Source organism: Kogia breviceps, chromosome 9 (assembly GCF_026419965.1).
Source record: "Kogia breviceps isolate mKogBre1 chromosome 9, mKogBre1 haplotype 1, whole genome shotgun sequence".
Lineage (NCBI taxonomy): Eukaryota > Metazoa > Chordata > Mammalia > Artiodactyla > Physeteridae > Kogia > Kogia breviceps.
Genome location: NC_081318.1, coordinates 7,186,636 through 7,212,649, shown reverse-complemented (window position 1 = coordinate 7,212,649; position 26,014 = coordinate 7,186,636). Strand labels below are relative to the sequence as shown.

General features: G+C 44.8%; 1 protein-coding gene across 6 annotated transcripts in view; it reads left to right on the top strand.

Annotated features, from left to right (window-relative positions):
* The window catches only part of ZNF398 (zinc finger protein 398), a 28,900-nt gene extending 5,331 nt beyond the window's left edge, over positions 1–23,569 (top strand). For all 6 annotated transcript variants that reach the window (XM_059074283.2, XM_067041929.1, XM_067041930.1 and 3 more), the window contains 4 exons: positions 5,398–5,524; positions 6,074–6,187; positions 16,154–16,267; positions 17,659–23,569. In XM_059074283.2, the coding sequence (XP_058930266.1) occupies positions 5,398–5,524; positions 6,074–6,187; positions 16,154–16,267; positions 17,659–18,803 (1,500 nt within the window). In that variant the 3' untranslated portion in view covers positions 18,804–23,569. The remainder of the gene's footprint in view (positions 1–5,397; positions 5,525–6,073; positions 6,188–16,153; positions 16,268–17,658) is intronic.
* Positions 23,570–26,014: the final 2,445 nt, after the last annotated feature.

Here is a 26,014-nt window from a genome sequence, read left to right as displayed (position 1 = left end):
AGGGGCAGCTCACTTAGGGCAGTGCTTTTCAGCCCTAGCTGTACAGGAATCACCTGGCGGGCTTTTAAAATTTTGATGGGCATCACATCTAGAGGTTCTGACTTAACAGTTCAGGATGGGGCTTAATCATTAATCTTAAAACTCCATAGATAATTCTAATATGCAACTACGGTTGCGAACCACTGACATAGGGCATTGGAGACCGAGGTAAGGAATGTGGACTTCATCTTGGGTGTAATGGGAAGACTGGGGGATTTTTTAGCAGAGGGGTTATATCTGGTCTGTATTTTGAAAGAATCTCTTTGGCCGCTCTGGGCCGAATGGGTCATGGGGGTAAGAAGAGAAGCAGGGAGAAAACAATAAGGCAGCTGTAATAGTAGGAGGGCCAAGAGTGGCTTGAGTGAGGGTGGCAGCAGTGGAGATGGAGGCAAGTGGACAGATTCAGGCTGTTTTGATGGTAAAATGGACGGTAGGACTTACAAATGGGAATTAGGGAGTGAGGAATTAAGAACAAGAACTGTAAATTAACTGATAATTTACTGAGCACTTAACTGTTGTTAGTGCTTTAGTCACTTTAATAAGACTCCTAACTTGCCCAAGCTCATATAGTCAGTAAGTATAAATAATGGAGTTGTACCGTGACCCAGTTGGCTCCAGAGTGTATGCTCTTAACCACGGGCTGTTAGGCTTTTGACTTGAAGGACTGGACGGATGGTGTTGGCATTTACAGAGGTGGGGGTGCTTCAGGGTGGGAAGGAATTCGTTCTCCTTTGGCAGCATTGGTCTGAGATGGCTGGGATACATTCAGGAGTGATGTTAAGTGATCTTTGAAGCTCAAAGGTGAGAAATATTTGGAAATCATTGACGTACAGATTGTATTGTTAAGTCATGAGGCCGGGGGTGATTACTCCGGGAGAGAATGTGGCGAAGCAGCAGAAAGAGTCCAAGGACCGAGCGCCATGAGTGGGAGTGGTGGCCAGTGAGTGTGTGGGTCACGGGGTCCAGGGACAGTGGTCGTGTGGGTTAATGTGTTACTGAGCGGGCGAGAAGGATGGGGATGGTGAATGCAGCCTGGCAACACAGCCCCGCTGGGGACCTCGCAAGGGTCGTTTTAGCGCAGTGGTGGGGAGAGGGGGGGTGGGGGGGCAGGCTGAAGAGTGAATGGGAAGAGAGGCGACGGAGGCTCCTTTAAGGCTTGCGGGGGAGGGGAACAGAGGTGAGCAGGAGGCCGGAGGGGTCAGAGTCAGCATCTTAGAGGGAACCTTCCCCACACTGTGTTTTGTTTGTGTATCTATCTGGAGCACCTCCAGAAGTTTTATTGGGTAATTTAAACGTAGTATTTGCCATAAAGTTACTTACTGTCTTACCTGGATGAATGGGTAACATTTAAACTGTCCATCTTAAACTCCAAAGTCATGTATAAAATAATGTGATTTCTCTGAAAGATTTCTTCATGAAATTGAAATATATTGAAGATTTACTAGATTGAAACATGGGCCACAAAGAAGTTTTGTGTCCTTGATTTGTTGAAAGTGCTCTTATTCTGCCCTTACTTTTCAATGCCAAACTCAAAATAATTTTCCCTCAGAATTTTTTTCTTAATTTTAATTTTTTAAATTGTGGTAAAATATATATGACATAAAATTTACCATTTTGGGGGGGAGGGGAGAAAAGAAAAAATATTTACCATTTTAAACATTTTAAATGTACAGTTCAGTATTCACATTGTTATGCAACTGTCACCACCAACCATGTTCAGAACTTCTTCATTTTACAAAACTTTAATGCTGCACCTATATAACCCCCCCATCGCCCCCTCCCCCAGCCCCTGGCAACCCCGCTTCTGCTTTCTGTCTCTGTGAATCTGTCTGCTCTGGGTCCTCATCTAGGTAGGGTCATGCGGTATGACGTCTGTCCCCATATGGCTGGCGTCTTTCACTGAGCATGACCGCTCCCAGGTTCATCCGTGTCGGAGCAGGTGTCAGAATTTCCTTTTTAAGGCTGAATAATACTCCATTTCTCTCACAGTTTTAAAGGCATTGGTCCTTTGTCTCATAACATCAAATGCCATTGATGAAAGGTTTAATAACAAATCAATTCTCATTCGTTTGTAAGAAATCTCTCTTTTTTTTTCCTCTCTGGAAGATTTTTATCTTCTCTTTTTTTTTTTTTTTTTTTTTTTTTTTTTGCGGTATGCGGGCCTCTCACTGTTGTGGCCTCTCCCATTGCGGAGCACAGGCTCCGGACGCGCAGGCCTAGTGGCCATGGCTCACGGGCTTAGTTGCTCCACGGCATGTGGGATCTTCCTGGACCAGGGCACGAACCCGTGTCTCCTGCATCGGCAGGCGGACTCTCAACCACTGCGCCACCAGGGAAGCCCTTTATCTTCTCTTTGAACTTGGTTTTTCTAAAATTTATTGAGGCTGTGTCTGGGTGTAGGTCTTTTAAAGGTTTTTGTTGGGCACTCGGTATGACCTTTCAGTCAGAAGACTGATATGTTTTCCACTCTGGAAAATTTTCTTCTGTGATTCTATTTTTATAATTTTTCATTTCCCCCTTTCACATTATTTTCTGTTCTCTTTCTGGAATTACTGTTTGACAGATGATGGATTATTGTCTTTGTGTCTAACTTTTACTTCATATTTTTCACCTTTTAAAACTAGAGTTCTGTGACGTTTCCTTCCAGCCTTTCTTTTATTTTACCAAGTATATATTTAATTTTCCAGAATATTTATTTTCTCCTTTTTTAAAGCAGCCTGAATTTTTTTTTTAATGGATGCAGTATCTACTTGAATGTCTCTGAGGATATGTATTAGAGCTTTGTTTTGTTTGTTTTTTTAAAATTCTCTAGGATTGTTTGTAGTGTGTGTTCATCTTGATGCTGTTAGTTTTACTTTTTCAATATCGAGTAATCCTTGGTTGTTTGTAGGTTAATTAAGAGGTTAATTTGAGGAAGCTGGCATGTTTTCTCTGCCACCGTGTAAGTCTGTTTAACCAAAGGATCTTTCCTTTGCAGGAGAGGCTCTCTCCATAGGTGCCCGATATAGGTGGGCTTCACTTTAAGGTGCTGTGCAAGGAGCAAACAGGCAGTGCAGGGGCCACCCAGAGGCCAGGAGTAAGGTGGTACTCTAAGTTGTCGGCACCACACTGGGACCGGGTACTGTCTCCAGGCAGGTTTTTTTGGTTTTTAAAAATATTTAATATTTATTTATTTATTTATTTATGGCTGCGTTGGGTCTTCATTGCTGCGCACAGGCCTTCTCTAGTTGTGGCAAGCGGGGGCTACTCTTCGTTGCGGTGCACAGGCTTCTCATTGCGGTGGCTTCTCTTGTTGTGGAGCACGGGTTCTAGGTACGTGGGCTTCAGTAGTTGTGGCTCTCGGGCTCAGTAGTTGTGGCTCGCAGGCTCTGGAGCGCAGGCTCAGTAGTTGTGGCACATGGACTTAGTTGCTCTGCAGCATGTGGGATCTTCCCGGACCAGGGCTTGAACCCGTGTCCCCTGCACTGGCAGGTGGATTCCTAACCACTGTGCCACCATGGAAGCCCTCCAGGCGGGTTTTTAAATGTCTTTAGAGTTGAGGTCTGGGTTTCAGCTTTGGGATAAATGCTGCTTTACCAGGGCTGATGAGGACAAGGCAGGGGGCCCCACTATTCCAAAGGTAGACCTCCAGACTGCAGTTTATAACCAGTAACCCCTGCTCAGCATCTCTTCCAGCTTTGAGCTTGGAATTCTCTGGATTCCTTACTGCAGTCCTTTCCTGTGTGTTGTCAGAGATGCAGCTTCCTCGTACCTTAGACCCCAGCACAGGCGCATCCTCTAGGTCTCAGTGAGAAACTCATCAGAAATGCTGATCTAGTGACGGCCTCTCCTTCTCATTCTTGGTACTGTTATTTAGTCCCTCCTAATCTTATTTACTGTCATTTCAGTGGAACTCTGGGTGGAAAGGGAAGTACATGTGTGTTTAGTTCACAATCTTGAACCAGAAGCCCATCTCAATCCTATATTTTTGTCATTATTTTATCACATGTGTTTCTGTTGTAAGCTATCACAAATCTTTTGTGTAGTGAGATTAGATAAAAAATTAACTATTGAGCACCTACATTTGCCTCAGTTGGTTTTAGATGCTGAGCAGGATGTAAAATGAGTAATTTATGGTTCTAGCTCCTAAGGAACAAAATTTATGGTTGGGGAAAAAAAGATGACACAAATGAAGCAATTAGAGAGAAATTAGTTGCCTCATAGAATTGTATAGACCTTTGTATTTTAAAGGATATGTTAAGTTTATGAAGATGAGTATCTTTTTATTGAATTTTTTAATTTGGGGGGAAAAGTATATGTATATATATTAGTTATGTGGAGTCTTTCTTGCTCTTGGATATTTCTTTTCCCGTAGCATCCTGTTTTTATTTTATGGGTTTAATATCTCTCGAATCTTTATGGGATTACTGATTAAGGTTTTTAAAAAAATTCTGTTGCCTAGGTATTTCTATTTTTTCCACAGTTATTTTTTCCCCTCCTTTTATTTTAGTCTTTCTTGATCATGTGGCAGGATTTCTCTAAATGGTCACTGATACTTAGAAATAAGCTCATATTTAAGAAAAAAACTGTTGAAAGCTGTCAGGCAGGAAAAGGAAGAGCTAGCCATCATGATGATGGTAGGAGGAGAGCTTTACACTAGGGGTAGTGCCCGTACTTGGTGCCTCAATTCCCCAGGCAACTCTTGTATTTCTTTCCAGAGAAACATATCCACTTGCCTGTGGATAAGCTCCTAGCTTTAGACAGAATTGTGCTGGAAGGTGGGAGGATTCTGTTCTGTATATGACCATTTCCTTCATGAAACCTTGACTCCAACTAGGCAGAATCTATCATTGTTCTCTGAATGCACTCTCCAATGTTCCATGCTTAAATGTTTTTCCCATTCACATTAGGTCTGTTTATAAGCTACGTGTCTTTTAGGACTGGCCAGAGTCCCGTCTTTTCTAGACTCATCCCAACCCATTATAGATCTGTTTCCAAAATTTCTTGTCCATGTCTTTAATTTGAATAGACTCATATGCTCCTTTTAGGCAGAAACGATATATTTATAATCTTGGTGCTTAGGATAAGCCTTCTACTGGATGGATATTCAAAATATGTAGAGCTCTGTGAATTAAACCCTGCTTTGCATTTGTACGTACCTCTATGAGTGACTGTTTGCACTCTCCTAGAACTCATAGCCCTAAAGTTTATCACAGTGAAAACACTGTCAACTCTTGGAGGTTAGATCTGTGTCTTAAATATTGCCTGTGTCCTTTCAGCATCTCACATAGGTTTGTTGTAACTAGTAGGCATTTAGTAGAGATTTATTGAATGGTGAAACTGCAGTGAGAGAAACTAACCTCGGTGTTATAATTTCAGGTGCCTGTGACATTTGATGACATCTCCATCTACTTTTCCACTCCAGAGTGGGAAAAATTAGAAGAATGGCAAAAGGAACTTTACAAGAATATCATGAAGGGCAACTACGAGTCTCTCATTTCCATGGGTGAGGCTAAGTTGGCACCTTTAGAATGAGGTGACAGCAGCTCCAAGAAGTCTCAGAATGGTCCCTTTTCCTCCAGTGTCCTCGTTTTCACTCTGTCCTCACACACTTCTGGTTCCAAGCGAAAGATTTCCAGTTCACCCTTGCTAAACAGGAAATCATGATCTCTTCTTCTGCCCAATCATGGGACAGAGAATGAAGTTCAAGGTGATGGGTTATGGGTGCGCCAGCTGCAGTGGTTTCCATGGTATCCTTCACTTTGCAAGGGCCTTGCCTCTCCTCCTTGAGGCACACTCACTCTTACTCCATGGAAGTAGCAGGCGGTGCCCAAGTAGCACATGTGCCTTTCCCACACCTCACCTCTCCTCTTACCTGTTTCCTAATAGATGGCGTCCATAGTTGGAGGTCAATGGATGGGGGGAGGTGATCTAGACTCTAAAAGAAATTCCCTGGGCCTGTGGACCTCACAGCCTTCAGTTCAGCTTTATGGCCATTAGTTGTCATCCTTATTTATCACTTTGTTGTACCCTCTTTCCCATTTTCCTCTCCTAGATTATGCCATGAATCAACCTGATGTCTTATCTCAGATTCAGCCAGAAGGGGACCATAATACAGAGGACCAGGCAGGGCCAGGGGAAAGTGAGATTCCCACAGATCCCAGTGAAGGTGAGTGAGAGAAGAGAGTATCCACTCCTTGTCTCCCTTTCCTGGTCAGAGATGGTGGCTCAGAACTCAGGTAAGCAGGGCTTGGGGCTTCTAGAGCCTCTCAGTCCTAAAGCAGGTAGACTGCGAATGGGTCATCAGGCATTTAAGTAGAGCTTAGAGACAACCTTGTCCAAGGCCTTCGCTCATCAGTACCACACACCGAAGGGCTATTGAGGGAATGTGTGCCCAGCTGTTCAGAAGTGCTAAGGGGCTGGGAGTCTGCCTGGTCCCTCGGGGACGCACTTAACTGGCAGACCCTGATGGCATCCACCTGGGCAAAGTGGATTTTGCCCAATTAGGGAGCCAGCTATCATTAGTTGACTCTCCCTAGTTTTTTTGGTTGGCAGCTCCTTGATATTATGTGGGAAAGACTACTAGTCAAAGTCCAGTTGTATTATTTCTCTCAAGTCCCACCTCTGTTATCAGAAAAGTCTCATGCAATTTGTGTTCTTTGATAGAAAGCTCACAGAAAATTCATCCTCCAGACATCTCTATTAGATGAACTTCTGACAACCCACCCCCGCCCCATACACTGTTATTTTTTCTAACATTTTATTTTGAAAATTTTCAAACAATCAGAAAAGTTGAAATAATTTTACAATGAACACCTAGATACCTATCACCTAGATTCTATCACTAACATTTTACTGTACTTCCCTATTACATATATATCCATCCCTGCATCCCTCTATCCCTGCATCAATACATCTTATTTTTCATGTATTTCAAAATCAGTACAGATATCAATACATTTCCCCCTAATTAGTTCAGCATGAATATCATTTACCTAGAGTTCAATATTTGTTTATATTTTTCCTTTTGATGTAAATTTTTCTTTTTAATTTTATTTATTTATTTTTGGCTGTGTCGGGTCTTCGTTGCTGTGCGTGGGCTTCCTCTAGTTGCGGCGAGTGGGGGCTACTCTACATTGTGGTGCGCGGGCTTCTCATCGTGGTGGCTTCTCTGCTTGCAGAGCACGGGCTCTAGGTATGCAGGATTCAGTAGTTGTAGCACACGGGCTCTAGAGCACAGGCTCAGTAGTTGTGGCCCGTGGGCTCAGTAGTTGTGGCACACAGGCTTAGTTGCTTCACAGCATGTGGGATCTTCCCGGACCAGGGCTCGAACCCGTGTCCCCTGCATTGGCAGGCAGATTTTTAAACACTGTGCCACCAGGAATGCCCCATTCTCTGAGTTTTGAGGAATGTATATATCTGCTACCCACTATTTTTAAGAATGTGTAGGTGATTGTATTTAGGCAGTGTAACAGGTTGAATTTTATTAATCTCTATATCATGGATATAAATAATGAGTCTAAAATCATATCACAAATAAAGATGGGTTATTTGATTGCAGAAAAATTCATTATTGGAAATGGCTCCTTGGTCACCTTTGTTAGTTACATGACATAGTTCTCAGTGAGAAAAAATGAGTGTATCATTTTATTGTTTAGGGATGAATGGAAAAGGTATAAATAATTTGGTTTTGAAATTATATATGGGGCTTCCCTGGTGGCGCAGTGGTTGAGAATCCGCCTGCCGATGCAGGGGATACGGGTTCGTGCCCCGGTCCGGGAAGATCCCACATGCCGCGGAGCGGCTGGGCCCGTGAGCCATGGCCGCTGAGCCTGCGCGTCCGGAGCCTGTGCTCCGCAGCGGGAGAGGCCACAACAGTGAGAGGCCCGCGTACCACAAAAAAAAAAAAAAAAAAAAAGAAATTATATATGAAAGTTTGATTTAGCTTCCATCTTGTCAATTTATTTTTACCTTGGTTTTTAAGACTATTTGTGGGGGACTTCCTTGGTGGTCCAGTGGTTGACACTTTGCCTTCCAGTGCAGGGGTGTGGGTTCGATCCCTGGTTGAGGAGCTGAGATCCCACATGCCTCGGGACCAAAAAACCAAAACATAAAGCAGAAGCAATACTGTAACAATTTCAATAAAGACTTTAAAAGTGGTCCACATCAAAAAAAAAATCTGAAGAAAAAAGACTCTATTTGTAGTCACCCTTTATACTTTAATACATTTTTATTTAGAATTAACAGTGTAAGCATTGCATTTATTTAGTACTCTGGTTTTATTCTTTAGAGTTTTAGCTTGCATTGGTGATTACCAACCTAGATATTTACCAGAACTTGAGGAAAGAAGTCATATAATTTGGACTGATCAATATATAGCCTTTAAAAAATTCATATGTTTCTAACCTTTAGAACCCTTAATATTTTCCTCCTTTTAGGTTTAATTATATTTTAATGCCTTTTTATTCATTTAATTCAATTGTTTTCTTTTGGTTGCTCAAATTGTCAACAAGTGAGAGGACTTTTAAACTATCTCCTGTGTCTCCTGTGTCCTTCTAGTACTGCCTCAGTACTCGTTTTCTTAAAAAAATATGTTCCAGGCTGTGTTGGGATTTCCAAGACTTCTCCTAGGCCCTGTAATTTGCTGGGAGGACACACAGGACCCAGCATATAGTCACGCTCAGGGCTGAGATTTTATTACAGTGAAAGGACACAAAGCAAAATCAGCAAAGGTTAAAGGCACTCAGGGCAAAGTCTGGAGGGAACCAGGGGCCAGTTTCCAGAGTCCCCTTTCAGTAGCGTCTCATAGGACACACGTAATTCCTCCAGCGATGAGTGTGACGACGCGTGCAGTGTGCTGTCTCCCAGAGAAGCTCTCTGGGGCCTCAGCGCCCAAGGCTGGTCACGCAGGCACCCTCTGCCTGGCAGGTACCAAGATTCCAGACTCCCAGAAGGAAAGTGGATGTTCAACATAAACCACAGTGTTTGTACAAACAGCTTAGGCCCAGTGAGGCACTCAACATATAGGAAAGTTTGATGTCAGCATAGGGAGCTATTTGCCAGCCAAGCATCAACCTTGCAAGCAGGCCTAGGGATAGGCAGTCTCAGGACTGCTGTGTTAACAGGAGCCTATTTTAGATTTTCCTTCTCCTAACACATTAAAAAAAGTCCTGGTTCCTTTCGGTGGAGAGTAATATTAACTGTCTGGTCATCAAGGTGCATAACAGACCGTCCACACGGATGCCAGGTAGATACTAATGCTGGGCCACTTTAGTGACAGAACTAATAAAGGTTTTTTTTTGTAGATTATTCTTCCCTTTAGCCATTTATATCGTTTTTAACATCTTTTATTATAAAAAAAAGAATCAAAACTTTTCATTTTTGAGCAAGCAGCTTCTCTCTTCTTTAACGTCATCATGTTTGTTTATTTATTTTTTTTTTTTGGCCGTGCTGCGGGGCACGCAGGGTCTTAGTTCCCTGACCAGGGATCGATCCTGGGCCCCCAGCAGTGGAAGCTTGGAGTCCTAGCCACTGGACTGCCAGGGAACTCCCCATCTTTGTTTAATTTTAATGCACCTTGTAATTTTTATTAGACCAGTGTGTTTGCATTAAAATTTTGATGTACTTTTAGAAACAATTTTCTAAAATTATGTTTGGATTTATCCATATTTCTTATAAAATAACACCCATAATTTATTATTGTATTCCATTTTAGAGCTTTAGGAAGAACTATGCATTGTAATTAAATGAAAATATGCATAGGTTGACTAGATTGGGGATAGCAATAGTGCCATGTGGCACCCCCTCCTTTTTATGTCCAGATATCTTAGAATTAATTTTATGCTTTGTCTCCATCACCATCATCTGAATCTGATGAAGGAAAAGAGAAATTATTATTCCTCCTAGGGAACAGTCATTGATGTCTAGGATCTTAGATAAAACTGCTTACAATTAGTAGAAAATAGTAGTGAATGGGAGAATAGAGAAAAATATAAACCTGAGATTTCTGAAATTCTTCTTTAACTCTATTACTAGGGCCAAAATACAGACCAGCTCTGTGTGTATGTGGGCATTATTTGGTTGCTGATAGTTTTAATATTGAACTCCAGTATTTTAGAATTCTTTGGAGAAAAGCCTTAACTAAGAAGTTCAGATGGAATAATTACCAAAAGCCCATTATCTAGCCCTTCTTCTAGTTTGAAAGCCATGGACTAGAGCCAAGATTCTACAATGACCCATAAGTAAAATAAATTCATTCTCAAACCTTGTAGTCCTGAGGAGACTTCTTTGATCATCATTGTTTTGGGTGCATCACCCTTATCTCCTTTATCACTGTTCACTCTAATCCAGCAAGGCCACCTTTTCCTAAACAAAATCAGCGACTAAGGCACATCCAAATATGATAGTCCTTTTATTTTATTTTAGCCTATTTGCAAACAAGAATTATCCTGGAAATAAAACTTAGAGGTTTTAACTTATTACACAAATACTCAATATATTCACCTGCTATGTTACAGTTCTATACCTATTTCATAAAAAGTGCAAAAAAAGTTTTTATATCTTTACCAATGGTAGTTTCATGTATCAAGTATTTTTTTTATAATTTTATTTATTGATTTATTTTTGGCTGTGTTGGGTCTTTGTTGCTGCGCTCGGGCTTTCTCTAGTTGTGGTGAGTAGGGGCTAGTCTTCATTGTGGCACGCGGGCTTCTCATTGCGGTGGCTTCTCTTGTTGCGGAGCACAGGCTCTAGGTGCATGGGCTTCAGTAGTTGCGGCTCGTGGGCTCAGTAGTTGTGGCTCACGGGCTCTAGAGTGCAGGCTCAGTAGTTGTGGCTCATGGGCTTAGTTGCTCCGCGGCATGTGGGATCTTCCTGGACCAGGGCTCGAACCTGTGTCTCCTGCATTGGCAGGCGGATTCTTAACCACTGCGCCACCAGGGAAGGCCCCGTCAAGTGTTTTTATTGTCTGCTTAAGAATTCAAATCTCAGCACCAGTTTTTGTTTTAACTGAAGTCTAGTTGATTTACAATGCTGTGCCAGTCTCTGCTGCACAGCAAAGTGACTCAGTTATACACATACAGACGTTCTTTTTATATATTCTTTTCCATTAGGTTTATCACAGGATATTGAATATAGTTCCCTGTGCTATACAGTAGGACCTTGTTGTTTATCCATTCTAAATGTAATAGTTTGCATCTACCAACCCCAAATTCCCACTCTATCCCTCCCCCTCCCTCCTCCCCTCCCCCTCCCCTCCCCCTCCCCTCCCCCTCCCCTCCCCCTCCCCCTCCCCTCCCCCTCCCCTCCCCTCCCCCTCCCCTCCCCCTCCCCTCCCCCTCCCCTCCCCTCCCCTCCCCTCCCCCTCCCCCTCCCCCTCCCCTCCCCTCCCCCTCCCCTCCCCCTCCCCTCCCCTCCCCTCCCCTCCCCTCCCCTCCCCTCCCCTCCCTCCCCTCCCCTCCCCTCCTCCTCCCTCCCCCTCCCCTCCCCTCCCCTCCCCCTCCCCTCCCCCTCCCCCTCCTCCCCCTCCCCTCCCCTCCCCTCCCCTCCCCCTCCCCCTCCCCTCCCCCTCCCCTCCCCCTCCCCTCCCCTCCTCTCCTCTCTCCCCACTCCCCACTCCCCCTTCCATCTCCCCACTCCCCCTTCCCTCTCCCCACTCCCCTTGGCAACCACAAGTCTTTTCTCTATGTCTGAGTCTGTTTCTGTTTTCTAGATAGGTTCATTTGTGCCATATTTTAGATTCCACATGTAAGTGATATCGTATGGTATTTGTCTCTTTCTGACTTATTTCACTTAGCATGATAATCTCTGGTTGTATACATGTTGCTGCAAATCTCAACACCAGTTTTTTTGTTCTTTTCATTTTATTTATTTGTTTATTTATTGGCTGCATTGAGTCTTCGTTGTTGCGCGTGGGCTTTTCTCTAGTTGCAGTGAGTAGGGGCTACTGTTCATTGCGGTGCGCGTGCTCCTCATTGCAGGGGCTTCTCTTGTTGCAGAGCATGGACTCTAGACGTGCGGGCTTCAGTAGTTGTGGTGCGTGGGCTTCAGTAGTTGTGGCTCGCGGGCTCTAGAGCACAGGCTCAGTAGTTGTGGCGCACAGGCTTAGTTGCTCTGCGGCATGTGGGATCTTTCCGGACCAGGGCTCGAACCCATGTTCCCTGCATTGGCAGGCGGATTCTTAACCACTGCACCACGAGGGAGGTCCCTCGGCACTTGTTTTAACTCACTTAGTTCATAATACCTTTGTATACATCCCAGAACCTCAAGGTTCCAGCTCCTTTTCAGACAGCCTGGGGCCTTACCTGTTTAAAACATATGCACACACACATAAAATAAGATTTCCTCATAGTTAAAATAATATTCAACCAGTGTAGATATTAAAATTTTATGTTTTCTTGGGATCGGCCTTTCTCTTTGAACTACCCCTCAAACCTAGAACCTCAGCATTTATCGACTTCCTCTTACCTGATCACAATTTTCAGTTTTTCTCTCTTCTCTGGCTTTCTCCAAAGCCTGCTGCTTGCAGGAACCAATGATTTTACTTTCATTTGTGTCTCTTTAAGTATCCACTGTTGGGATTCCTCAGGCCTGTGCAGATGTACTCTGAGTGCTATTGTGGTGACTGGCCCAGTAGTTGCCCTCCTGTCACCAGGCAGGTGACTGCATGAGGCCACCTTAGTGTTCCAGTGCTCCTGCTCCTTTTATTTCACTTCCAGAAGGTCCTCAGTTATACACTCCCACCACTCCCACCAAATGTAGTAGACACAACCATATTACATGCATTCAGTGACAACAGTGCTACGACACAATTATTTGATAAAATAAATATTTACTTAGTTTTACTGATCTAGTTAGTTAAATGACCAGAGGAACTTTAGCATTATTATTCAAAAAGAAGGGTTACCATCCTGGGGTTCCCCAAGTTCAGTGAAGACATACTAAGCCAGTGGCTGTAATAACAATAGCCACTCGCATTTCTGGAGAACTGGCTTGTTCTTTTAGTCCTCCATAGCTTTTATGGTTGGCTGCTGACTAATATTGTAACAAAAGATTGGAAAGAATCCAAATGCCTATCAGTAGGAGACTCTTAAATAAACAATGGTACAGCTACAAAACGGAATGAGAAAGATCTCTGTATACTGCTACAGACAGATGTCCAGAATATATTGTTAAGTAAAAAATGAAGGTACAGAACAGTTTGTGTAGTATACGTCATAAAGAGAGAAAATACAAAGATGTATATATTTGCTTATATTTTCTAAGAAACAATGGAAAATTAAAACAAAAACCAATGAGAATGGCTGCCTATACAGGGAGGGAGAGATTAGAGATGGAAGCTAGACCTCTCTGAATGTACCTTATTTTATAGTTTTGATTTTGGAGCTTTGTAAATATTTTACATAAAAAAAAATAAAAATCACACACTGAAATGACTAAACTGTATACCACAAAAAATCTTAAATTGAGTCCATATTTTTGTTAATAATATTGGTATTATTTTGAAATGTACATTCAGATAAAGCAAAGATTATGTAGTGTCATTAGGAACCAAGATTCTCAGGATAAGAGAGAAAAGATACAAGCATAAAATCAAAGGATTTAATTAAAACCCTGTAATCTTAAATATGAATCATAAATATTAATATAAACTCATGACACCTTCCTTTTTCTAAAAGGTATGTATTTTATAGCTTTGTCCATTGAAAAGACCTAGAAGCAGTGACAACCTATTAGCAGTTAGCGTCCTTATCATCCAGATTGTTGTCTCTAAATTCCGTTTCTCAGAGAGATTATTGATTGTGTGCTTGGAGCAGGAGATGTACAAGATGAACCTGGTCTAGTTTGTCATACCAGAAATAAAGGAAACTAGATGTTTGAGGACGTGAAAATATAGAACTGATCTGAAGGGGCGCCCGCTGGCCAAAAAGGGGACAATTTGAACATTAAAAAGAATAATGACTTGAACTTGTTTACAAAACGGAAATAGACTCACGGACAAACTTAAGGTTACCAAAGGGGGTAGAGGGGGGAGAGGAGAAGGAGATAAATTAGGAGTTTGGGATTAACGTATACACACTACTGTATATAAAATAGATAAACAACAAGGACCCACCGTATAGCACAGGGAACTATATTCAGTAATAACTATAATGGAAAACAATCTGAAAATATATACATACATATGTATAATGGAATCACTTTGCTGATCACCTGAGACCAACACAACACTGTAAATTAATTATACTTCAATTTAAAAAATGGTTAAAAAAATAATGACTGCAACGGATTGAAACTCATTCAGTGTATAGCATTCTATGAGTTCATAGTGATAAACTAAAGAAAAAAGTCAAAACCACTTGAATCACATTTGGAGGTTCTAGGGCACTAACTCATTATTCAGAAAATTGACGAATGAAGCAATTAAGCATTTTACAAGTCTCACATTTTTGATGAATAGACAGTTCATCCTTTGGATGTCTGTTAAAAGATCCACTTCCTTACACTCAGTCTCTCACTGCCTGTTTATATATGTGTGTGTTTATAAAATCGTGGAGAAAAAAAGATAAGGTTGGATTATGGCTAATACACTTCAGCCTTGTAGCTCAAAGTAGGAAGTTGGAAAGACAGACTGCCACGTGTGCAAAAACCTGTATCTTTCCATCTGTCTGCATAACCTGACAGTCTTTTGGGCCATAGTCTTGTCCAACCTCTTATTTCTCCTTTGGGTACGACTTTAGATTTCAGTGGCCTCTAACTGATTTGAAAGGCATTGAGCAAAACTCTGAGTTCTAAAAAAAACAAAAAAACAAAACACCGAGTTCTGTTCATTTGCTAGGAATAAAACCATAACCTTCGTACAAGGCTTTTTTCGTAAATAATATAGAGAGTTTGAATTTACTCTCTGGACCCTGTCAGCGTGCCAGCTTGTCCTTTTAGGCCAAAAAAGGCTATATAGACCTCGGCTGGAATAGCAAGCACAGCTGTTTCTGTACTGACCAAATGAGGCATGTGATGTGCAAAGCCTTTAGAGGCTGTTCCTTTTTTCTTTCCAAAAGAATCCCCAGCGCCTGAGGGACTTGCAAATACTATTCTCCCCACCCCCGGTGTCCAGGAAACAATAACCTATATCATTAATAAGCAGAAGTAATATGATCTCTTGGAAAGAACCCAGAATTGGGAACCTGAAAAATGTTTCTGAGCAGTCAGATCTGTGCTTAAACCTAACTTTGTAATTCTGGAAATTTTTTTTTTTTTTTTTTTTTTAAGGATCAATTTTATTTATTTATTTTTGGTTGTGTTGGGTCTTCGTTGCTGTGCACGGGCTTTCTCTAGTTGCGTCGAGTGAGGGCTCCTCTTTGTTGCGGTGCGCAGGCTTCTCATCGTGATGGCTTTTCTTGTTGTAGAGCACGGGCTGTAGGTGCGCGGGCTTCAGTAGTTGTGACACATGGGCTCAGTAGTTGTGGCTCACGGGCTTAGTTGCTCCGCGGCATGTGGGATCTTCCCGGACCAGGGCTCGAACCCGTGTCCCCTGCATTGGCAGGCGGATTCTTAACCACTGCGCCACCAGGGAAGCCCCTGTATTTGTTTTCAAATTAACATTTTTTTAAAGTTTTCGGTTCATCTTTTTTTTTTTTTTTGGTGTATTTTAAAGCAAATCTTTGATAATATAGCTTTTCACTGTAAATACTTCCTTACTGGCAATTTACTTAACCTCTGAGGGGCCCCCCTACTTAAATGGAGAACATATTCCCTGCTTCATTATTTCATAAAAAAGCTGTGAGAGAAAAAGGTGAACATACTTTGAAAGTAAGTTTGCTGATGAAATGAAAGGTACTATTGAATCTAGATTATTTCAGTGTCACCTCTAATATAAAAATTTTGATTTGTTTTGAAATGGGCTCACCAAAAATAGTGAATCAAGGTGAGTCTATCATGTAAAGATTCATAAATTTGGTTTCATTTTGAACTGGTTCTCTAGATGTTATATGCATTTTTTTAAAAGGCTAGTTTCATTTTGTTGTTATAGTTAATTAGAGATAAATATTTGGGCAAAATGTAATATTCAGCAAACCAACATGATTATTTCCACTTTCTGAGTCAAGCCCTGAAGGCCATTTTCTTCCCCCACAAACAGAGCCTGGCATTTCAACATCGGATATTCTGTCTTGGATTAAACAAGAGGAAGAGACCCAGGTCAGCGCCCCACAGGAGCCCAAGGAGAGTGACATGTGCAAAAGCACCTATGCCGGTGAGTACTGAGCCGCCCGGACCCAGCTTATGCCAGGACCACTGAGAAGAAACGGCAGAGGAAGTGGGGTCGTGGACGCAAGGAAGTGGGTGAGGAATGAGGAATAGGGGGAAAAAAAGCGTGTTCAAGTAAGTTAGAAATGAAACGGAGATCAAACCAAGACACATTTTAAGTGAGAAAACATACTCTTAAGTGTAAAGACAAATTAGAATTGTCCGAGGAAGAAAAACAAGTGCATACAGATGGACCAGAAGTGTGAGGACGGGGAAGGACAGAACATTTGAAGAGCAGAAAGGACAGAACAGAGCGAGGGGGTGGGAGAGACAAGCGGTGGAGACAGCAGTGTCTTGGGAGAGACGCAAATGGGCATGTTAATGAAGAGCTCTCCCTCGGGAAGAACAGTGACAGGAGAAGAAACACGCGTCTTCTAAGACATTTAGCACCATCTGTATTTTGCCAACCAGAAGAGAATCTCAAGGTCAGAAGAGACATGATCGTTTATGCAACTTAATGCAACCTGTTTATCTTCTATGCTCTGTGCTTAGACCCTGGGTGTGGGGGGGGAAAGACAGTTTCTGCTCTTCAAGAAGTTTATATCGGGGACACACACGTCAGTACTAGGCAAGCCTATTGTTAAATGTCAAGGGTGAGTGGGATGGGTGACTTATATACGAGAAATAAGTTCGGAGAACATCCCATCAGTTTTAGTTTAAGTATTTAGATAAGGCCTAAAGAAGGATGCGAAGGGGCTTCCCTGGCGGTCCAGTGATTAGGGCTCTGCGCTTCCATTGCAGGGGGCTTGGGTTCCATCCCTGGTCGGGGAACTGAGATCCCCGCAAGCCAGGATGTGAAGCTAGAACTGGCCTTAGAAACTTGGTGCTGTGTGGTTGGGTATCATCTGGGAAGATGGGAAGAGAGGAGATGCATTCTACAAAAGGGGGGGCAGACTGATGAGAGATGGGCGGGCAGAAGCGCGTGCTCCATTGTCCAGGAAAGGAAAGCGACGGCTGACTCTGGTGAAGGACCTCCCTGGCAGAGTCCCGGGGAACAGGACGAGATAAACGCATGACTTTAGGCCTAATCACAACGGGCGACAGAGAACATTTCAGAGCTTGTGAGCAGAGGTGAGACATAGTGACAGTGATGCGGGGAAAACTGATGCCAGGGTTCTTCCTGTCCAAACGGGGAGCGCCGAAGAGGTTCACTAGTAAATTCTCGAACGATTGGCCTCGGGGACTACAGACACGCTGGTTATTATCTCAGCCCTCCACTGACTTCCTTATCTGGGCCCATGAGGAGCTCAGAGCAGCCTGTCAGAGCTGGGCAGGGACACAGGAGAGTTGCTGGGACACCTGTTGTTGACAGGTGTGACTCTGAGCCCTTTCTTTCAGAGGAAGAGCTTGTCATCAAAGCTGAAGGCCTCGCCAGAGCCTCCCTGTGCCCCGCGGTGCCCGTCACCTTCTCTTCTCCACCAGCAGCAGCTAAGGATACGTTTCCGGACGTGGCCTTCAAAAGCCCGCAGTCTGCGCCCATGGCGCCGTTTGGACGTCCAGCCACCGACCTGGCCGAAGCCTCTGAGGGACAAGTGACTTTCACTCAGCTGGGCAGCTACCCCCTCCCGCCTCCGGCCGGGGAGCAGGTGTTCTCGTGCCACCACTGCGGCAAGAGCCTCAGCCAAGACATGCTGCTGACCCACCAGTGCGGCCCCGCGGGGGAGCGCCCGGCCCCCTGTGCCCAGTGCCCCAGGCACTTTCCCCCGCACGCCGACCGCGGCCCCCAGCCGCCCGCCGGCGAGACGCCACCCACCTGCCCGCACTGCGCCAGGACTTTCACTCACCCGTCCAGACTCACCTACCACCTTCGGGTCCACAACAGCACCGAGCGCCCCTTCCCCTGCCCCGACTGCCCCAAGCGCTTCGCCGACCAGGCGCGCCTGGCCAGCCACCGGCGCGCCCACGCCAGCGAGCGGCCCTTCCGGTGCGCGCAGTGCGGCCGGAGCTTCAGCCTGAAGGTCAGCCTGCTGCTCCACCAGCGGGGCCACGCGCAGGAGCGGCCCTTCTCCTGCCCTCAGTGTGGCATCGACTTCAACGGCCACTCGGCCCTGATCCGCCACCAGATGATCCACACGGGCGAGCGGCCGTACCCCTGCCCCGACTGCAGCAAGAGCTTCATGCGCAAGGAGCACCTGCTCAACCACCGGCGGCTGCACACGGGCGAGCGGCCCTTCAGCTGCGCGCACTGCGGCAAGAGCTTCATCCGCAAGCACCACCTCATGAAGCACCAGCGCATCCACACGGGCGAGCGGCCCTACCCCTGCGCCGAGTGCGGCAGGAGCTTCCGCTACAAGCAGACGCTCAAGGACCACCTGCGCTCGGGCCACGGTGGCGGCTGCGGTGGGCCTAGTGAGCCCTCTGGACAGCCGCCGGAGCCCCCGGGCCCCCTGCTAACTGGGCTCGAAACCGCTGGCCTGGGCGTTAACCCCGAAGGTCTAGAGGCCAATCAGTGGTACGGGGAAGGGACTGGAGGCGGGGTTTAGTAAATCTCCTTTCAGGCTTGGCCGTGCTGGCAGCGGGGCAAGAGGCAAGCCCGGAAGCCCCTGCACCCCGCTAAGCCGGTGGCAATGCCTGCCCGGCACGTCCGTGAATTTGGGGTCCTGTGCACTTGACTAGAGCCGTGCTTGAGTTTCGGAACCTCGCAAGAGCAGCACGTTGTGAAACCCAGGAAGACCTGGAAGAGAGCCCTGCTTCCCCATCTTTTCGAAAACATTACCGAAGCAGAAGTTGTAAGAATGTTGCAGAGAGGTTGGAAAGCAAGATTTGGCCTCTGGCGATCCATCCCAGGGTAACTGGGCCTCGGGTGATCCATCACTAGGTAGAGTCAGGTGCGCGGAAGAGCCTCCGAGGCTTGAAGCCCATTCTGCGGCAGAGAATGTTTAACTGAGCCTTTCATCACCTCCTTGATGGTAGGATGGTTGCTGGAAGAAAGTGCCCAGGCCTGGGCACCACTCCTGTTCCTCCCAGACAGTGGCTCCAGTTGGCTCACGTGCTTGGGTACTGTCTCTCCCGAAATGATGTCTCAAGACTGCCTTCCTAGGTCTCCTAGATTAATTCTTCTAATATATTTTGTTTAATTAATACTGGATGAGCAAAAAATCTGACTTTAAAAGCTTCTTAAGGAGAACAGTTCTTTCACTAGCTTACTTTGAAGCATTCAGGCTTTTTCTGCCATTTAAACTGCTAGAAACTTTGGCCGGGGTCCTGGTTAAAAATTTGGGAAAAGGATTCTCAGCCCCAGCTTTAAAAGCTAGAGATCCCCGAGAAGTGACAAAACAGCCTAGAGTTTGTGCCTGAACCATGTTTCTTAGAGTCACTTTTATCATATTCTTCCTTATTGTTTCCAAGCAAGTAAGCTGGCTTTTCCATTCCCGGGGTCTGGTATTCTGACAGTCATCAGCAGAAAAGGTCACAGCACTTTCCAGAAGCATTACAGAGTTCTGGAAAGTGCCAGTGGACTGTCACCTTTCACTTCCTCAGTAGTGAGATGATAGTTACAAAAAAATGCCGCTTTCTTGAGCCAGCAGAGTGTCTGTTCATCCCCCCGGCAATGAGCAGGTCGAGGGACGTCGTAGGCCCCTGAGAGCTAAGCACCAGCCATGGACGAGGACAGCCTCTTCCTGCTGACTTTGCGTCTGGGGACCTTGGCTATCGTGTGTTCTTTTGTCAGGGTCAGTCAGTCACCTGGGAGCATCTGAGCCTGGTCCCATTCCCAAGTGGCTTTGCAGTTGCGCCACTTTCCCTTTACAGATCTCAGATTTTCATCTGCAAAATGAGGCTGGTGAAAGGAAAAAAAGTGAAGCTTTAGAATTAAAAAAAAAAAAAAATTTGTACATTCCTTCTCCTGCCAAAATCCTGTCTCTCTCTCTGGCTTTTATCCAGGCAAAGCAAAATAAGACAGCAAAATCAAAGCAGCGACATTCTTGCTGAAACTTGACTGAAATCAGTTTGATTTGTTGTTTTACTCTCGCTTGGAGACGGAGGTAGAAGAGAATGCAGAAGTCCTAAGTCTTGGGCAGAAAAGTTGTTTGTACCTGTACTCTCCTGTTTCCCCTGAATCTTCCTGAGATGGCTGTGACAGGGTCTGCGAGTATTTAGACAAGACACTTTCCTGATGAAATGATAAGGGAAGGACCCATTTTTTCCCTTATCACCCAGCCCAACCCTCACCCTGCCTAGTTATGTGTAACTACACTAGGAAAAAAGTGTCACCCCAGCTAGCTTTGCTCCTGGGAATGCTCTGTCTGAACATGCTGCTCTTTCGGGTAATCACATTTCTAGAACATCTGTGACATTCTCAACACCAAGCATCATGGGAGGCCTAAGAAATGTGTATGAGGCCTACTCCACGGTCATAACTTATAGTCTCAAGGCAGGGGTATGGGACAAACCAACAGAGATAATAAACAGAACCCTGGCATATGGGATTAAGAGTTTTCCAGCTAGAATCTGGACGCATACCATGGAAAATTGGGGGGGGTTCTGGGGATCCCAAAAGCAGGGTTCCAGCTTTACTGGTGCCCCACTAGGAACCTGAGTGTGAGATCCAGCTCTGGTTTGCATCCTGATCTTCCTAATGAAAAGGAAGAAGAGTCAGATCTTCACGTGGTGAGGTCCCTTTTCTGAACAGATGGCTGTGAGCATCCGCCAGGGTCTGCTGGAGAAGGCGCTCCTGCACTAGGGGTGATGACGGATGAGATCACATGGAAATCCGTTTTTGCTCAGAGGTTTACTGAGGACACAGAGCTTATTAGTGAAAGAGACCTGTGGATTGAAATGCTGCCGATAAGGTCCCACAGTCCCTCTTGCAAGGAACTGTGGCCAGCAGGGACCCACACTTTGGCAAGAAGTGAACAGAGTTCACATACCAGTGGGGCAAGAGCCGTGAAGCTGAATGAAAGGGAAAGGGCGGCCTCATGCCAGCAAGATGGAAGCAGGTGGTAGCCAGTCCTCAGCCCTTTGCACAGACTAAGGGTTCAGCCGCTGTACATTCTGGCCTCCTTTCCCTCCACCAGCCCTCTCGACCAGGTAGAACTTCAGGCCAGCTCTTAATTCGAGTTTGTTTGCTTAAGATTCAAAAGTGGATAAGTAAAATAGACCAGTGGAAAAGATAAGTCCACCGGAGAGGTTCCAGTGTGTGGAGAAACGTGGCCCCTCAAGGGCTCCTGAGACAAACCATACACGTAACAGTAACTGAGGACCGGTCTCCCCGACTAGGCACGGTGGGAAAAAGGAAGACCTAGAAACGTGCTCTTCCGCAGTCTGCCCGCTGGGCTGGGAGGGCTGTACTATCACATAAATAGGCACCATCTCCTTGGAGTGGGTCCAGCTGTTGACTGTAACCAGATTCACTCTTTGCTTACTAGATTTTTCATTATCACCGTAAAATGAACCTCTGGCTCAGCCACAGATGTGAACATAAATGGAGTTGATTGTCCAGAAAGTGAAAGAAGACTCTGATCTTTTCTGCTGGATATTTGTTACCGGAACACCGTGGCTGGGCTCTAACTGCTTTACATAACTTCCCAGCAGTGCTTTACATAACTTCCCTCATCATTAGTAATAGTCTGCGGACTTTCTGCTGGGGGACTCTGCTGGGCTTCTTTTCAGAGCATTTTAAAATATTTGGGTGTTCACGCCTATCTGAACCAGGACCAGACCTTATGGCTTACTAGGGCGTAACAAACGTTCACTGTCTCAGTCGGCCACGCTCTTGTTGATAAAAGGGGGCCCGGGTTCCTTTATCTGTTCATCCCGAACGGGATGGAGAACCCAAATTTCTGCTCCGATTTCCTCTTGAGGAGGGTAAGGGCATGCTGTCCCACAGCCACACCCCACGTTGTAGCTTCTTAGACGATAAAAAGCATCCTCCTCGGCTGTCTGAGGGCTGCCGAGGAGCGATGAGGAAAAGCAAGTCTCCCCGAAAGGTTCTCACAGACCAGGGACTCTGTTATCACCAGAGATATGTTCTTTCTGTGTGCTCGGTGGACACCTTTGACCCTGTTCCCTTCACTCGACAAAGGAAGCAGTCTTCTCTCGCAGGGTTTTACCCAGAGGACATTCTTTGACTTGGGAAGTGTCAGGCTCTTCCAAGCAAAAGCTCCTCAGGTTAGGGCAAATTGGTGGGAGATGGAAGTAGGAAGTGCTTGGGCCTTGTAAGGACGTGTCATGTGGGTTAGTACAGCTTAATGGCTTAAAGCAGGGACTAGATTCAGACCTAGATTCAAGTCCTGACGTCATAAGAAGTAACATAACTTATTTAGCCATCCTGAGCCTAGTTTCCTTATCTGTAAAATAGAATGGTGCCATGTCTCGGAGGTGTCAGGGTTTGGGGGGAACCTGTGAAAGTGCTTAGCACAGAGCCTGGCACACAGAGGTGTCAGGGGGCAGCCATCAGGAAAGGTGCAGAGAGGGGAAAGTGCAGAGAGCTGAGGTCGCTCTGCAAAAGCACGTGATTGCTTGATGACGTAGCTTGTGCCTTCCACCTTTTGCTTCCATTTGGCCTGTTCGTTTACTCTGTCTTTTCTGTATCTCCTGGCTCCCAAAAGTTTGTGTGTGCCATGACACCAGGTGGTTCTGATTCTCTTGACTTTTCTTGGTTCACATTCTAACATGTGGGATCTGGCCCAGCTCCTCTTTCTATACCAGGCCGCAGAAGTCTCCATCCAACCCTTGGACTGGCTGCCCTTGGGTTACATGCTCATCTTGGTTCAGTCAGCTGTAGTCAGGAGGGAAGGTCCCAGATCCCAGGATCTGTGGGCCTGGTAGACTGACTTGGTAATGGGCAAACGGTGGCACGGCGGGGCATTTCTCGTACTGCGAGGAGAGGAAAGACTCTTGTTTCACCTGTATCAGGCTTCCTTGAAAGGCTTCTACTTCATCAGCACATCCTAGACCAGAGCTCATGGCCCCTGCGTAAAGGACCTGGAAGGTGCTGCTTCTGTATCTTGCAAAAGAAGTAATTTGTTACTTTCTAGGGTGTTATTCCTCCTTTCTGTCCCAGCTCCACTTTCTTTTTAAATATGTAACTCTGGCCATAATTCTATTTATACACACATACACAATGACTTCTGTCAGCTTGGTCAAATTGCCTCTTCAAAACAGAACATAATTCCACCCCTTTAGACCAACCACCCACTGAAGAACGCAGAGAGATACAGTCAAATCAGAGAGGCCTCAAGAGTACTGCGCTGCAGTGCTCTTAAAATTGCCAGGTTACATTTCAAATAAAATATTTGGTAAAACCTCATTGGGCTATGTGGCTTTGTGTCTGCTATTAGCAAAGCCAGTATTTACTGTAAAACCTTGTAGCTGGTCTAAAAATTAAGCTACCCAAGAACTGGGGCCATGTCTTGTTTTGCATTCCTCGTGGTGCCACATGCGGTCAGGGACGTGGATGCTTGATGAATGGTCGTGCTGTGGCAAGACCACCTGAGGAGGGATTACAAACGACTCTGGTTGCAGCTTAACATTCTCTACCTGCTTGGTGCAGAGCAAGCCGCTTAGATTGTGTAGATCTCATTTTCCTAATTCTAATGGGCAGATAGAACAACGTGGTAATAGAAGGTCCCCTCCAACTCTAAAACCATAGAATTTAAGATTTTACTTCCTGGCCCTGTTTTCCTTGTCTGGTTTCTCCCCAGATTCTGCCCTATTGAGTAATTCCTTTGAAAGAGAAGAATCAACACCTTGGAGAGGTATGCGTTATTACAGATTAAGGAGTCTCATTCTAACCATATTATGATTACTCCAAAACTACACAAACTGACAAAATTCTAGCAAAACTATAAAACTTCATTTTAATACACAGTATGTGTTTGACTGCACTTTTAAGCATAGGAAGACACAACAAAGTAATAGTTGTTCTAGGGTGTTGGGGTCATTCAGTGGTTACTTTTTCTTGTATATTTTGTGTAATGTAAAACATTCTGTATATAGCACTTGTAATGCTTTTATAAGAATAAGGGTTATCATAATGAAAGAGGTCCTGGAAAGGAAGTCAGGGAGCCTCTTGCTTTGGTTTTCTCACTCACAGTGTGAGTCTAGTGTACACTTTACCAAGTTTACCTAAGGTGTTGTGAGGCTCAAATGAGGGAAGGTCTTAAAAAGTGCTTTGAAACATACTGCAAGCCTAAGAAGAAAGTGTTGATATAGTAGGTGCAGGAGAATTACTTGTTGACCAGTTAAACAGTTTCCTGGATGTTACTTAAATGATGCTTCTCTTCAGTCAAGACTGGGCAGTGGCTGTTTCTTCACTTCCAGTTTGCTTGCCTGTGCTGGGGGGAAGCGAGCCTGAGACTGCAATTTGGGAAGCAGTGAGAGAACAGAAGTACATGTGCGCAGAGACTGAAAAAAAGTTTGATGCAGAAAATATCAAGGTGACATATATAATGTGATCTATATGATGTGTTGACTTCCATCAGCAACTCAGGCGAGATAACCAGTTTTATGTATATGAGGAATTATAACAAATTGGAAAGGCAGGCACATTCCTGGAGAGATTGGTTTAAACAGAATTCAAAATTAAGGATGTATGTAAAGCTATGTACATCAAATCAGTTCTTGGCTTTGAGGTTATAGTTTTAAAAAATTATATAAGAAAAACAATATCTGCAAGCCAACCTCAATGAGTAAACAGCAGAATAAAACAATGAACAAGAACAGTTAAGTCAATCATTTTTTATTACTAGTCAGTAAGTAATAATTTGGGATGTTTATGCCCCCAGGGAGATCTTGTGGGGCTGAGACAAGGATCTGAGGAACAGCAGGGAGCCCTTCTTATGCTACTTTGTTCTTGGCCCGTCATTAGAATAACCTGGGGAGCTAAAAAAAAATATTTATGTCGGGGGCTCACCCTGGCATGATTTGATTCATCTGGGATGGGGCCTAGATGTTTTGTTTTTTAAAGGTCCCCCAAGTGATTCTAAAGTGCCTGCAAGTTTAGAAGATCATAGAAAGAGAGAGTGAGTTATTATTGGACTGGAAATGACCAGTTAGCCTGCTTTCCCAGAACAGGGAGCTGTGGATTGAAGATGAAAAAAAAGGATTTTTGAATCCACAATGGGAAGTCATAATTTGATTCTAGAGGCAGGACTTGGGAGGAAATAAGGCTATGGGAATGGTTGTTGAAAACGTTCTGACTGATCTCAGTAGTTAAGTTAGGAGCTCCAGAGGCAGCATTCATTTCAGCTGTGCCCACTGCAGGCTCTGTCCAGAGACCTGGTATGGACAGGACGCTGCACGAGCACAGGTGGGAACAGCACCAGTGCCTGCAGCGCCGTCCTCCCTAACCTCCATCGTGGCGAGGCCAGCACCTCTCTGTAAGAGCAGTTTGCTGAAGAACCGAAAGGGACTGTGGTGACGTCACTACCAGCTCAGATTTAACAATAATACACGGTTTTAATACCTAATTTGTTGCTTTTAGAAAAACCAGTATTATTCTACACGAGCACTAGACTATTTTGAATGAATTTTGACCATTTTTAATAATCAGCCCAGGGACTTCCCTGGCGGTCCAGTGGTTAAGATTCCGCCTTCCAATGCAGGGGGTGCGGGTTCGATCCCTGGTCCGGGAGCTAAGATCCCACATTCCTTGCGGCCGAAAACCAAAACATAAAGCAGAAACAATTTTGTAAAAAATTCAATAAAGACTTTAAAAATGGTCCACGTCAAACAAATGAACCCCAAAACAAAC